A 15,782-nucleotide genomic window follows, 5' to 3' on the forward strand; every position below is an offset into this window, starting at 1 on the left:
GACTGAAAGCATAGACCAAATGATTACTAATGGTGTTTTCTGAATAATAAGGTATGGGTGATTTTTTTCTTTTTTTTTTTTTATATTTTTCCACATTTCCAAATGTTTTACAGAAAATGTATATCAGTTCAATTTTTAAAACAAGAAATCGGGAGTGTATTAAAAAGGAGTATGATACTGAAGTTATTTTAACATATACATTTTGCACATCTATTTATTCACAATATTTTAAATAACTTATAATGGAAACAGAATGAGGAATTGGGGAGGATAAATGAACAGGACTTTAAAGGAACAAAAAAAGGTGATTCCGAAATGGAAAATTGGTCTTATGAACAAAGGCTAAATTAGGGTATCTTGGTTTACTTTCTCCAAGTCCATGAAAACCTTACACCAGGGGGACACATCTCCTTCGTTCTTCATTTCCTTCAAGGATCAAAATAAAACTTTTTTTTAGTTAACGGAGAAAATTTTTCACTTGGATATAGAGTTGCATCTACTGTGAAAGGTTGTGGAACTATTCAAGAAGAATGCTAAGTCAGACAAACTTGCATTTTATGTTGAAACTCCACCACTTACTAGCTATGTGATCTTGGGAACATTCAGTAATCTTCCTTAGCTTCAATTTCTTCATCAGCAAATTAGAGTTTACAAATACCTAACATTGTAGGCTTGGTGTGCAGTGAGTTAATATATATAATGAGTTATTGTATCAAGGGGTCACCATGCTTATTAGAATATTTGTAGCTCTTTGTAAATGTTCCATTCTTAAGTTAGTCACACTACTATTTCTCCACTGGAGTCCTAAACTCCCCAACAGGGGTAGGGGAAAGTGTGTCTCCAATGTCTTCTTAGGAGATTAGTAGTTTTCTCTGGTAGTTTTTATATTTTGTATTTGAATTTTGTTGATAATCACATTTTTTTTCAATTACTTGTATGCCAGTCATTAGCATAAAATATTAGCAAACCCAAAGGCACCTCACTCCCTGCCTGCCAGCCACACTGGCCTCCTATTTGTCCCTTCAACCTCGTTCAAGGCTTTGTGTTTGTTGTTCCCCCTGCCCAGAATGCTCCTCCTTCTTTGAGTCTTTATTCAAACGTCATTTTCCCAGTAAGGGCCTTCCTGGCCACCCTTTCTAAAATCCCTGACATGCCCTCCCTGCCTCCCCAAGTTGGCTATGGCTGTTCTGCCTAGTACTGGCATCATCCTGTATGCGTCTGTTTCTCCTCACTGAAATAGAAGCTCCACGAAAACAGATCTTAGTTTAACTTCTAATTGCTATATTTCCAGTTCTAGTACACAGGCACTGGGTGAATATGTGTTACATGAATCAATGCACTTTGTGATTGTTCATATTAAATATTTCAAACACAACAATTTAGTAATTTCTAAAATGTAGCCAAAGATGAGTGTGGGGGAATGCCCAAATTCTCAATTTGAGAAAGGATTAGTTGCAGACAGTAGGATCCACTTTAGCCAGTTTAAGGAGAAAGGAATTTATTTCACAGTGTTGAATACTTTATAGAATTTTTTGGAGGGCCAGTGAACAAAGCTTGGATCTACGCAGCCAGGTGAAACACAGCCAGGCATGGTACGCTACAACCCACAGGACTACCGTAGGGAAAACCGGGCTGCCCAGTTCTCGAGCCACTCTGCACACGTGGCTTCGTGCTAGGGACTAAACTGTGCTGATGAGAGCAGAAGAGTCAAATGCCCCTGTTGCCATGTCAGCCAGAAGAATTAATCCGCACTCCTGCAGCTGCTGTCTCCTGTTCACTTTCTCCTTGGGAGACTCAGGTGAGTACATTTCCATGACAAAACCTAATTTTAATGTAAAATCTAGTCACAAGGGAGTCGTGGGAATGTTTTAGCTGCCTCCCTTTTTGGTTCAGGAAGGTGTGCTAAAAATGGAACAGATAAGTGACCCAAAGTGCAATTTCTGTAGCAGTCCATCCTCTTGCTACTCAACATACATAAACACTCTTATTCCTGCCTTAAAACTTCCACCTCTGGGTGATGTTCATTTTTCTTCTAGCTCAGTGACAATCCCATCTTGATATCTTGAAATCTAGCAAATAAACTATAAAGTGAACTACTGCCAATCCATCACATAGTAAAAACTAGGGGATTACTGTTCAGCAATAAAAAGGAATAAACTATTTACACACATTATAATTTGGAGGGAAGCCAGCCTCAAAAACATGTATGATTCCATTTATATGGCATTCTTAAAAAGACAATGTCCAGCCAGTATGGCTTAGTGGTTGAATGTTGACCCATGCATCAGGCGGTTGCTGGTTTGATTCCGGTCAGGGCCCATGCCCAGGTTGTAGGCCCAATCCCCAGTGGGGGGCATGCAGGAGGCAGCCAATGGATGTTTTCTCTCATCGATGTTTCTATCTCTCTCCCTCTCCCTTTGTCTCTCTCTAAAATCAATAAAGAAAAAAATTTTTTAATGAAAAAGACAAGACTATCATGATAGAAATCAAACATGTCACCTTCTTCCAGGAAAAGTTCACCATACAGTTGTACCCACTGGAAAGGTTCCCTTTTCCATTGTCCTTCAGAGCCACTCATGATTTACTTACTAATTAACATAACAGCAGAGAGATGGTCCTTGAGTTTTTCCATACATACTATTCTAAGGCCAGGAAGCATGAACTAAAAATCAAAGAAAAATTTAACCACTTGGAAGCAGAATGTTATACTGAGTAAGATAGCAAATGTCAATAAAATGTTTCCTATAAGACATATTGTTCAAAGAATACATGCAATAACAAGCTTGTTTGTGAACTATATACCCAATATTTGCATGTCTGTTCATTAATATTTACATTACTTGGGATAGGAGTATTCCTGTATTAGAGCTGAGCCATCAGAAAGCCTATGACCTATCAATTCTTTTACCATTTTATCAATTTTCCTTTTTTAAAAGAAATGCAAGTATGATTGGCATGCACAGATTCTGCAAATCCATTTACCCAGATACCTCAGATAAGAGCAATGAAGGAAATACATTTTAGCCCTCAGATGTTAGGGACATGCAATTCATACTTAGTGCAAGATGCTTCTGTCAGATAATTTGAAAGAAAAGACTAGGTGACTGGAAGTAGGGCTTTAAAAGGTTGGTTTTTTTGTTTGTTTTTTGGTACGTGACCCTAGCAGGAACCGAACCCAAGACTCTCTGGTCCTCAGGCCAATGCTCCAACCACTGAGCCAAACCGGCCAGGGGCAGGGCTTTAAAAGGTTTTAAATGCCACCCGGCCAGTATGGCTCAGTGGATTTAGCATCCTCCCATGGTCTCAGAAGTCCTGGTTTGATTCCCAGTCAGGACAAATGCCCGAGTTGCAGGCCCAATCCCCAGTGGGGGCGTGCAGGAGGCAGCTGATCCATGTTTCTCACACTGATGTTTCTGTCTCTGTCTTCCTTTCTCTCTCTCGAAAAAGATAAAATAAAATAATTAAAAGTTTTAAATGTTAAGCACTGTAAAGAAGTCAATAGCTGCAGAACCACACAGAACCTCAAAAAAGGTCTGATCTTTAAAGGTCAGTGGGCCAAATTTCATCTCAAATCCCTGACTCCTCTCTGCAACTCTCCCTCCAATGATTTTTCAGACTTAAAACAACAACAACAAAAAAAAAAAACCTAAATGACCGAGAAATAACTACCTTCCCAGACAGCTCTCCTACCTTTGGACAACTCTCACAGTGGGAAAGTCTTTCTTCAGAGGAGCAAAAAAAAAAAATCTGTCTCATCATAATTCTAACTCTGGGGCCCAGAGGGGCAAGCCTCATTCCTCTTCCAATGATAACCCTTCAAATAACTTCCTTCTAATCATCTCTTCTCCAGAATAAGCATCCCCAGTTTCTTACATCATTTTTCACATGTTTAATTTTATGTCCACCTCAATTTTCTAATGTTCCTCTTAAAAGTCTACATTTAAACTAAATAGCATAAATTTAGTCTATAATAAAGTAGAAGTATAATTTCTCTTATTCTAGAATGGCTGTTTTTGCAATATAGTGTCCAGGTAGACTTTCTGGAAGTTACACTAATGTTCACTGCAATTGCTAACATTCATTAGGGACTCGATATGTGCCAAGCCCTTCAAAGAGGGCTTCACATGCATCATATCATTTAGTTCTCATGACAAGCACCTGTGAGGTAAGCACTATTTTTTTTTTTGAAAAGCCATTTTTATTGAGGAATTTGGAGGGAAATTCTCATAGTAGTAAAAATACTAAAGTTGAATGTAAAAAACCGCCATGGTGCAGCGCAGTGTCTGGCTGGGGCTGCCGAGGGTGCGGTGGCGCCCTCCAGGGCGTCGGGCGGGGGGCGGGGCGCGGGGCCGTGAAGCTTCTATGAAGGACAGGTGGACAGGTGGACAGGAGCTACAGGGGAAGCCATCGGGCGAATCCCGAAGGGAGGGCAGGGCTGGGGGGGATTGGGGGAGGGCTTTCTTGTCTAAGGTGAACCCCCAATGCACACAAACAGCAGGACACACAGCAGCTTCAACCTGCTCCTGTCCTGGGTGGACCATAGCCAGCCCCGGCCCACCTCGGGGCCACTGTCCAAGGGCTGTGGCGCCAGGGCTGCCATTGGCCCCCACCTGAGGGAGAGGGGGCCAGGCCAGCACGCCACAACCAGGTTGCTTCTGGTGCCTCCAAGCTGGGCAGGGACCGGTGACAGCCAAGGACAGCTGACGCGAGGGATGGGCTGAGGGCAGGGCCCCGCTGGACCCCCAGGTGCGTGCGGCCGCAGATGTCCTCAGCACTTGTCTGAAAGCAGAGGCCGCGTCTGGAGACCGGATGAAATAAATTAAGAAAAACTGCAGGACAGCCCTGCCCCACAGCATGAACGTCTTCCCGCGCGCGCTCGAGCAGTGCGGCTCCTCCAGACACCCAGAAAGAACACATTCACACAGGTCTTCGGCGCGGCTTCCTCCCAGTCCAGAGCCGCATCCAGGCGTGTGGCCCCCGCATGGCATCTGCCAGCACTCCGGGATGGCCCTCCTCAGGCTCTCCTCTCCAAGTAGGAGAACTGGGGGAAGTGGGGTCTCCGCTCGCTGTCCCCACACTCCATGTTGTTATCTTGGTCCGGCGGCGTGATGGTGATCATCTGGGCTGTGAACTCCTCATCAAAATACCTAGTGTCCGTCTCCGACGTGACCTGGGGCCTGAAGGGCGGAATGAGCTTCTTCTCATACACGTCTTGCCACATGATGCTGGCAAAGAAGCGGTGCTGCACGATCTCCTTGGCATCCTCGGAGCCCCCTCCAAGCCTCTGCTTGGGGTCCTTCTTGAGCAGCCCGGACAGCAGGGCCTTGGCTTCCGGGCTGAGCTGCGCGGGAAGCGGATCTCCTCCATGAGGATGAGCTCGAAGAGCTTCTCGTGGTCCTGGTTGTAGAAGGGCAGCCGGCCGCACATCATCTTGTACATGACGACGCCCAGCCCCCACCAGTCCACCGCGCGGCCGTAGTCATTGTCCTCCAGCACCTCTGGGGCCAGGTACTCCGGGGTCCCACAGAAGGTCTTCATGGTGGCCCCGTCCTTGATGCCCTCCTTGCACAGCCCGAAGTCTGTGATTTTGATGTGCCCGTCCTTGTCCAACATCAGGTTCTCCAGCTTCAGGTCGCGGTAGACCACGTTCTTCTCCGAGTGCAGGTAGTCCAGGGCGGACAGGATCTCGGCGCCATAGCAGCGGGCCCGGTCCTCAGGAAACACCCGCTCCCGGGACAGGTGGAAGAACAGCTCGTCGCCATTGGCGTGCTCCATGAGGAAGCAGAGACGGTCGTGTGTCTGGAAGGAGTACTTCAGGGCCGTCAGGAAGGGGTGCCGGGAGTTCTGGAGGACACGGTTCTCTGTGAGTGTGTGTGCCACCTCGTCCTTGGCCACGATGACCTCCTTCTTGAGGATCTTCATGGCGTAGTAGCGGCCTGTGGCCTTCTCCTTCACCAGGATCACCTTCCCGAAGGTACCTTTGCCCAGCAGCTTCAGGTATTCAAACTCGTTCATGGTCACACGGCGCTTCGGCCTGGCCAGGGCCACCTCCATCTCCTCGGCCCCGGAGTTGTCACTGGGCGAGCCCAATCGGAAGTCCATCATCTCCTCCTCCTGCCTCTTGAGTCCATCGGCCACCGTCTGGATGGCCGTCGCCCACTCCTCTCGCTCCTCGGGCGTCTCGACGTGGAAGGTGCGCTCGATGACCGTGGTCCGCTGCAGGCATCGGATGATGAAGGTGTTGGGCTGGGCCGTTCCGACTTCATCAGCTGGCATTGTGCCACGGAGAAGTTGTTGAGGGGCGACTCCCGCTGCTCCAGGTCCTGTGGCCGCTCCTTGTAGCCGGTGAAGGTGCCGCCGTTCTTGAGCAGGAAGTAGCGCGGCCGCCAGGTCTTGATGTACTCCCCTCGTTTGTGAAGCCAGCCCTCCTTCACGATGGCCACGTCGTTCATGGTGCCTGGGTGTCACTCACGCTCCTCTCTCGGAAGGGTCTCGCCGAGCCCAGCGGTGCCCACAGCCTCGGGCGCTGCGTCCGGGCGAGCGCAGGCATAGCCTGGCCACGGCCTCCGGCGCCCGCCGCGGGCCGGGGCGGGGGCGGGCTGAGCGGCGCGGGCCGGTGGCCGGTGCTGTCGGGCGGGCCCCGCGTGGGGCCCGGTGCTCGTGCGCGGCCGCGGCTCGCGTCCTCCGGTGCCTGCTGCGCGCGCTGTAAGCACTATTTTTATTGCCATTTTCAAATGAGGAAAATGGGGGTTAGAAAGAATAAGAATTTGACCTACCCAAGATCAAATACTTCTTAAGTGACAGAATTTGGATTCTATCCCAGGATTTCTGGAAAAGAGGTAGCTAACACCTATTGAGCACTCACAATGTGCCAGAACTGTGCTGAGCCCTTACCTCAAACTGTTAAGTAGCTAATATTATTATTCCCATTTTACACATAGGAAAACTGAGGCTTTGAGAGGCATAACAAAATGATTAGAAATTGAGAACTAGTTTATCTGAACAAGTTTACTTTATAGACTCAGATTCAGGATTTTATATTTATCCCTTATTGGATTTAGTCCATCACTCAAAATTTTTAGAGATACTGAATCATCTAAAGTATATTTACCCATGACAGTTTTTTATAACTGTAAATTTTATAAGAAAGGCATCCACGTGTTCAAGTTATCAACAAATCACACTGCATAGAATGCCTAGGAACAAGTCATCCACAAGTCATGGGAAACATCTCTCCAGACACCATCAATCCAATTATCAGACTGTATCAGCACAGTCATTCAACATCTAATAGTCTAATCTAGGCTGTATTTCTCCATTTTGTCCACAAACACACAATGCATTTGTTAAGTGTCCTACTGGAATATAGATTGCTCATCCCAGCTCAAACTTAATGACCCTATCAAAGAAAGAATATTATATCAGTGTGAAGTAACTTAGAGATCGTAAATCCATCTTGGACTTAGTGATTACAATTCTAAGTATTTATTATTTTTTCAGAAACAAAACACTAAGTAGATATATGTCAAATTGTTTTCATATTCATGAATACTATATTTTTATTCATGCAGTTGGGTATATATCGTACTTTCTACATCATCAAAATGAAATTTGAATTTCAATGTCTTCCCACTCAGTTTTCTGAGTTGATTTTGGTCAGGCAGCATGACATGCTACTTTTTATAATCCACACTTGTGTTCTTGACCTCTTGGGCACCTTGAAGATTGGCAGTATAATTTTAGAGTTTTGTTTGCATTTCCTATTTGGTTAAGCTGATAGTTACACTTTTCCTTAATTGAATTACCCATCACTGTAAATGGATTACCTTCTCTTGAAAGTCATCCTTTTGACAGACAGATGCTTGGCACTTGAATAATAATATTATAAGACTATGAATCTGTTTTAAAGTATTTCCTGGCTTTGAAATGACATCATATATTCAATAGATTTGGCTACCACCTTTGATTTCATTATTTGGCATTTAATAGTCTTTCTTTGTGTAAAATAATATTTTTGTTCAGTTCTATGTTACAGTAGTATCTCTTTTTAAAATATTCAAGGCAGCATTAGAGATTCAAAATTAAGTTAATTCAAGTATCTGAATGCTACTACATATGACAGTGTTATCACTCCCAAAGACAATGACCACTAAGAAGCATAGAAACTGGGATATATATTACTTTTTTGGAAACACCTAGATTTCATGTCAAAATGTAAAAAACATGTAAGTCTGATAATTGAAGAAAAACAATAGTTCTGAGAAGTTTGGGTTACAAATTGTGGCCATATTTCAAGCAGTACAAAGCCAAAAATGTTCAACAGTGTTTTCTTGTACCCCATTCCCCCTCTACAACCTCGAACAGAAGGTAGAGTTGTTTGATGAGGAATTAAGAAAGGTCAGACATCTGTCTAATGTTGTGAAATGCTTGGTTTAAGATACTTCTTACTTTTATCTAAATATCAGATTTCCCCACATATATTTGTAAATCTGACATCCTGTCCCAATTAGTATTATTTTAAATATATCTGTAGAGCTATTACCCCTCTGAGAGATACAAAAGGTCACTGCTTTTCTAAAACAGAATTATTCAACAGAGCTTAATAACTGCACTGCTAATGTCATTCATACTATACCTGAGAGAAATGCTCCTTGAGATGAATTCAGACCAAGTTTTATTTGTAATGTTAATTTGTTTTTCCTAAGAAGCCTCAGCTGCATCATTTCCCTTCATGCTTGCCAGACCTGATGAGGTTTTGATATTAGGGTGAAGAAAGATATACATTCCCATTTTTCATCTCAGTTCAAAAATAAAAATTACATTAGCCATTTATAGTATGCCTATTAGTGTCCCTTTGATAACTTTCTGATCTTTAGCATTTATAAAGTAGGCCTTAAATTCTGATACCACAAATCCTGACTGACATTTAATGATTCCTTTTCTTATAACAAAGTGAGGTGGCCTAAGAAATTTATAGAGATGCACTGTTCCACTAAGATCATAATCTGAAAAGTAAGATAAAGTGATCAAAATAATATAAGCAAGAACCAGCCCTGGTACTGTATTTCTCTTTAAAATAAGAGGGGGAAGAATTAGGTCCTAAAAAATGTGTCCTTAAGGTTATGACTTAGGATTGAATCTTACTCGTGGAAGGAAATACCAAGATGTGATTTCAAACCTATTCAGAAAATAAATAAATTTTTTCCTCAGTAATGGAAGAAAGTAATCATGTAAACAACATCAAGCCATCATCAGATACAGAGATTATTCATATCAAAACCCCTGAATAAAACAGTATTTAACTTGTTTTACATTCCCATACTTCATTCCATTCACTTTTCCCCCTGTCTATAATCACTAGAGTTTAACCAAATAAATCTTGATTCTACATTCAGCTTCCCATAAGTGACACATTTTAGAATGTATTAAATTGAGAGGTTTATACATCTATTAATAACTCTCAATCTCCATACAAATTTAAATTCAAATTGTTTGGTCTAGAATTCATGGCCCTTCCTACTCAAGCCTTTGCCTGGCTTTCCATTCTTATCATTAACCATTTCCTTAAAATTGCTTACAATTCAATAAAACATATAGTAATCTAAAGCCATTCTTTTTTTTTGTTTTGTTCACATTCTTTGTTTTCTACCTGGAATAAACTTCCACTCATGCCCTTCTGTTTATCTTAGAGATTGAGATAAAATGTCACCTTTTTTACAATGATTTGCTTTAGTTTGGGTATGAATATTTCATTTGTACCACTCTCATTGAATATATTGTTTAACCCTGGCTGGTTTGGTTAAGCGGTTAGAGCGTCGGCCTGCAGTCCAGAGAGACCTGGGTTCGGTTCCCACTAAGGGCACATAGCTTGGTTGCAGTTTGTCCCCAGCCCTGGTTGGGTCATGCGGGAGGCAGCCACTCAATGTGTCCCTTTCATGTCGATGTTTCTTTCTCTCTCTCTTCCTCTCTCTCTTCCCACTCTATCTAAAAAGAATATATTATTTATATTTATAAATGACAAATTCTCTCTCAAATTCAAGAACTTTTCAACATACTTATTGGCATCTTGTACAGTGTAACCTCACATAACAGGGTGCACAGTAAAAACGTGTAAGAGAGTAAATAAATGAGTAAATGTATGGTCCATGATCTTGTATTTATACCATCTATTATTCATGAAGGATCGATCCCCTTATCCCTTTCATGCCAATTTTAAATTTATTACAGAAATAAATTATTTGCAAAGGCTTTAAATTTTTTATTTTCTAGTAATATGACACACTTGACACCTTGACCAACCCTCTCACTAAAAAAATAATTAAAATAACAAAAAAATATTTTTAAATACATCAATATGTTAGCAAGAAAGTAAATAACCTCAAAAGCCATAGGGATCCAGAGAGGTAAGCCCAGCTTTGAATCTAGCTTTCACTTTGAGGACATTTACCCATGAAGGTGAACTTGAGCTTCTGTATTCACAGAAAACAGGAGATAAATCCTGGGAGACACCTGACCAAGATGAGGAATATAATAGGAGATGCTTTAATAAATCAGGTACTCCAAAGTCCTAAACCCTCAAGGTATATGTGAACTAGAAATAAATCCAGGGGACAGCAAGGAAAATTGCTTATTATAAAATGTGGCATTGGGTAGAAGGAAACATAAAATCACCCTTTGAAATTGATATCCACAAGCTGACCCACCCTGATCTTGTAGCCCAGTCTCATATTACCTGGGGATATCCAAAAAACCTCAGGCAAAAAATTTTAATTTAAAGTGTTCTCTGTTGGTGGAGTCTCCAGTGTTTGGCAGAAGCAAATGCAAATAGTCCCTGGAGGTATAAATTGCCAATACAGAGCTTGAAAAATTTGAACAGATAAAATTCCAAAAAATATAAACTTATAGTTGAAACTCACAACATGTGTGAGGAAACAAGTCTCGTAGAGTGAGAAGTAGTAGAAATAACAGACAGCAAAGTTTGATACATCAAGGCTTCAGATATTGGAATTAGAAGACAAAAAATAAATATTAAATATATTTAATAAATTTTTAAAATTTAAACGACCTAGAAATTAGGACATATTTTTAAAAGGCAAAACTGGTTTAGAGAGAGAGAAAGCAGGAAGGAGGGAGGGATGGGGAGAAAGAGAAGATGAGGGGAAAGGAAGGAAAGAGGAAGTATGGAAAGAAAAAAGTGAGGGGGAAAAGAAGTAACTACATAGAACATTTAGAAGTTAAAATATAATAATTGAATTAAAAACTCAATAGATTTTTTTCCATGCTTTTTCCCTTTCTCTTGGTTCAGATCAATTGATTTTTTTTTAATTAGCAAAATGTCTTTACCTGATACAGTATCTACAAAACAACTACCACTAAACATTGTACTTAGTAATAAAAACATCCCTGTAGAGATCAGGACAGTTACCATAATGCTTACTTTTTTCAACTTCTTACTGGCGTCTCTTGCCAGTACCCAAAGGAAATAAACAGTGGAAGGAATAAAAGGGAAGAAATTAAAATATCATTATTTTCAAGTTGTATGCTTTATTACTAAAATCCAACAGGACCTACAGATAATTTCTAGAACAAGAAAAGAATTTAGTAAATTTGCAAAGTATGAAATCAACATGTAAAAAGCTATTGTATTTTATATACCAGAAATACAGAGATGGAAAATGAGTTTTCTTAAACTAAAACAAAAATATATGGAATACCGAGAAATAAATTTAATAAAAATATGCAGAAATATGAACAAAGATAGAAAACTCTACTGAAATACACTAAAGTAAACCTAAATAATCAAGAACCATACCATCATTATGAACTAAAAGACTCAATATGAAAAAGATTACACTTCTTACCTTGGTAAACATATATGTACCCAATATAGGAGCACCAAGATATATTAAAAAAATTTTGGAGGACTTCAAAGGAGAAATCAACAGCAATACCATCATAGCAGGGAACTTCAGCACACTGTTGACATCACTAGATAGATCTTCTAGACAAAAAATTAACAAGAAAACACAGACTCTAAATGAAACACTAGATCAAATGGATTTAATAAATATCTACAGAGAATTACATCTCAAAATTGCAGAATTCACATTCTTCTCAAGTGCTAAGACTTTCAGTACTATGTTAAATAAGAGTGGCAAAAGTGGGCATCCTTGCCCTGGCCGGTTTGGCTCAGCGGTTAGAGCGTCGGCCTGCGGTCCTGAGAGACCCGGGTTTGGTTCCCGCTAAGGGCACGTACTTCGGTTGCAGTTTGTCCCTGGCTCTGGTCAGTCATGCGGGTGGCAGCCACTCGATGTGTTTCTTTCACATCGATGTTTCTCTCTCTCTCTCTGTTCCTCTCTCTCCCTCCCACTCTACATGAACAAAAAATGGAAAAATGTCCTCGGGTGAGGATAAAAAAAAAAAAAAAAGTGGGCATCCTTGTCTTGTTCCTGTCCTTAAGGGAAATGCTTTGAATTTTTGCCCATTGAGTATGATGTTGGCTGTAGGTCTTTCATATATGGCCTATATTACATCAAGATAAGATCCCTCTATTCCCAGATTGCTGAACATTTTTATCAGAAATGAGTGCTGAATTTTGTTGAATGCTTTTTTGATTCTATTGATATGATCATATGATTTTTATCTTTCGATTTGCAAATATTGTGCCAGCCTTGCATCCCTGGGATGAATCCCACCTGGTCATGGTGAATAATTTTTTTTGATGTATTGCTGGATTCGATTTGCTAGTATTTTGTTCAGGATTTTGGCATCTATGTTCATCAGGGATATTGGTCTATAGTTTTCTTTCTTTGTAGTGTTTTTTTCTGGTTTTGGAATTAGAATTATGCTGGCCTCATAAAACGAGTTTAGAAGTCTTTGTTCTTCCTGAATTTGAGAATGGGACATTCTCAAAGAGAGACCACATGTTAGGACACAAACTAAGTCTCTACAAGTTCAAGAAGATTGAAATCATATCAAGCATCTTCTCAGATCACAATGGCATGAAACTAGAAATCAATTGCAACAAGAACATGCAAAGACATTTGAAAACATGGAGGCTAAATAGCACGTTATTGAACAAAGAATGGGTTACCATGGACATCAAGGAAGAAATTTAAAACTTCCTGGAAACCAATGAAAATGAACACACAACAACACAAAATCAATGGGATGCAGCAAAAGCATTTCTGAGAGGGAAGTTCATAGCACTACAAGCCTACCTCAAGAAGCAAGAAAAATTTCTAATAGCCTATCTAACCTCACAACTTAAAGAACTAGAAAGCAAACAAAAAGAAAACCCCAGAGCAAGTAGAAGGAAGGAAATAGTAGAGATCAGAGCAAAAATAAATGACATGGCGACCAAAAAAACAATTCAAAGGATCAATGAAACAAAGAGCTGGTTCTTTGAAAAGATAAACAAGGTTGATGGACCCTTAGCTAGACTCACCAAGAAACGAAGAGAGAGAACCCAAATACACAAAATCAGAAATGAAAGAGGAGAGATAACTGACACCACAGAAATACAAAGCATTGTGAACAAATATTATGAACAATTATATGGCAACAAATTCGACACTCTAAGCGAAATAGACAAATTTCTAGAAACACATAGCCTCCCAAAACTGGACTAGGAAGAGATAGAAAACTGGAACAAACCTATAACAACAAAAGAAATTGAAGATGTAATCAAGACTCTCCCAGCAGACAAAAAGCCCAGGCCAGGAGGGCTTCACGGGGCAACTTTACCAAACATTCAAAGAAGAACTAACACCTATTCCCCTCAAACTATTTCAAAAAATTAAAGAAGAACAAAGACTTCCAAACTCATTTTATGAGGCCAGCATAATTCTAATTCCAAAACCAGAAAAAAAAACACTACAAAGAAAGAAAACTATAGACCAATATCCCTGATGAACATAGATGCCAAAATCCTGAACAAAATACTAGCAAATCGAATCCAGCAATACATCAAAAAAAATTATTCACCATGACCAGGTGGGATTCATCCCAGGGATGCAAGGCTGGCACAATATTTGCAAATCAATAAATGTGATACACCACATAAACAAATGAAAGATAAAAATCATATGATCATATCAATAGAATCAAAAAAGCATTCAACAAAATTCAGCACTCATTTCTGATAAAAATGTTCAGCAATCTGGGAATAGAGGGATCTTATCTTGATGTAATATAGGCCATACATGAAAGACCTACAGCCAACATCATACTCAATGGGCAAAAATTCAAAGCATTTCCCTTAAGGACAGGAACAAGACAAGGATGCCCACTTTTGCCACTCTTATTTAACATAGTACTGAGAGTCTTAGCCACAGCAATCAGACAGGAAGAAAAACTAAAAGGGATCCAAACTGAAAAGGAGGAAGTGACACTGTCATTATTCGCAGATGACATGATACTATACGTAAAAACCCCCAAAGACTCCATCAAAAATTTACTAGACTTAATAAATGAATTTGGCAAAATAGCAGGATACAAAATTAACGTCAAGAAATCGATGGCATTCTTATACACCAATGATGAACTCACAGAAAGAGAAACTAAAAAAAAATCCCATTGCAGCAAAAAATTAAGATACCTATGAATAAACTTAACCAAAGAAATAAAAGTCCTATTCTCAGAAAACTACAGGTCATTGAAAAAAGAAATAAAGGAAGATATAAAAACAGAGAAGCACATTCCTTTCTCATGGATTGGAAAAATTAACATCATTAAAATGTCCATATTACTCAAAGCAATCTGTAGATTTAGTGCAATCCCCATCAAAATACCAACGCCATACTTCACAGAACTAGAACAAATACTTCAAAAATTCATATGGAACCAAAAAAGACCTCGAATAGCCATAGCAATTTTGAAAAAGAAGAACAAAGTTGGAGGGATCACATTACCAAATTTCACGTTATTCTACAAAGCCACTATAATCAAAATAGCCTGGTACTAGCACAAGAAAAGGCATATAAACCAGTGGAACAGAATAGAGAACCCAGAAATGGACCCAAGGCAATATGCTCAATTAATATCTGACGAATTTGGCAAGAGCATGCAGTGGAATAAAGACAGCCTCTTTAATAAATGGTGTTGGGAAAATTGGACAGCTACATGCAAAAAAATGAAACTAGACCATCAACTTACATCATACACAAGAATAAACTCAAAATGGATAAAAGAATTAAATGTGACTCATGAATCCATAAAAATCCTAGAAGAAAACGTAGGCAACAAAATTTCAGACATCATACGCAGAAGATTTTCACTGATACATCACCTAAGGTAACAAAAACAAAGGAGAAAATGAACACATGGAACTACATCAAACTCAAAATCTTCTGCACAGCGAAAGATACAATCATCAAAATGGAAAGGCAACCCACTATATGGGAGAGCATAACTGCCAATGATACATCAGATAAGGGGTTAATTTCCAATATATAGAGAGTGCTCATATAGCTCAACAAAAGGAAGACAAAGAACCCAATTAAGAAATGGGCAGAGGAACTAAATAGACACCTCTCCAAACAGGACATACAAATGGCTAAGAGACATATGAAGATATGCTCAACATCACTAATCATCAGAGAGATGCAAATTAAAACAACAATGAGGTATCACCTCACACCTGTCAGAATGGCCGCCATCAACAAATCATCAAACAACAAGTGTTGGCAAGGGTGTGGAGAAAAGGGGACTCTAGTACACTGCTGGTGGGAATGCAGACTGGTGCAGCCACTATGGAAAACAATATGGTGTTACCTCAAAAA

At 40.2% G+C, this 15,782-nt stretch overlaps 1 protein-coding gene across 1 annotated transcript; it reads right to left on the minus strand.

Annotated features, from left to right (window-relative positions):
• Positions 1-5,014: 5,014 nt before the first annotated feature.
• On the minus strand, positions 5,015-6,532 carry LOC118619617 (RAC-alpha serine/threonine-protein kinase-like). The gene is given in 3 exon segments (XM_036246308.1): positions 5,015-5,343; positions 5,346-6,248; positions 6,251-6,532. Coding segments are annotated over 3 exon segments (1,434 nt in total). The 5' UTR covers positions 6,453-6,532.
• Positions 6,533-15,782: the final 9,250 nt, after the last annotated feature.

The sequence above is a fragment of the Molossus molossus genome, unplaced genomic scaffold (assembly GCF_014108415.1).
Source record: "Molossus molossus isolate mMolMol1 unplaced genomic scaffold, mMolMol1.p scaffold_m16_p_7, whole genome shotgun sequence".
Lineage (NCBI taxonomy): Eukaryota > Metazoa > Chordata > Mammalia > Chiroptera > Molossidae > Molossus > Molossus molossus.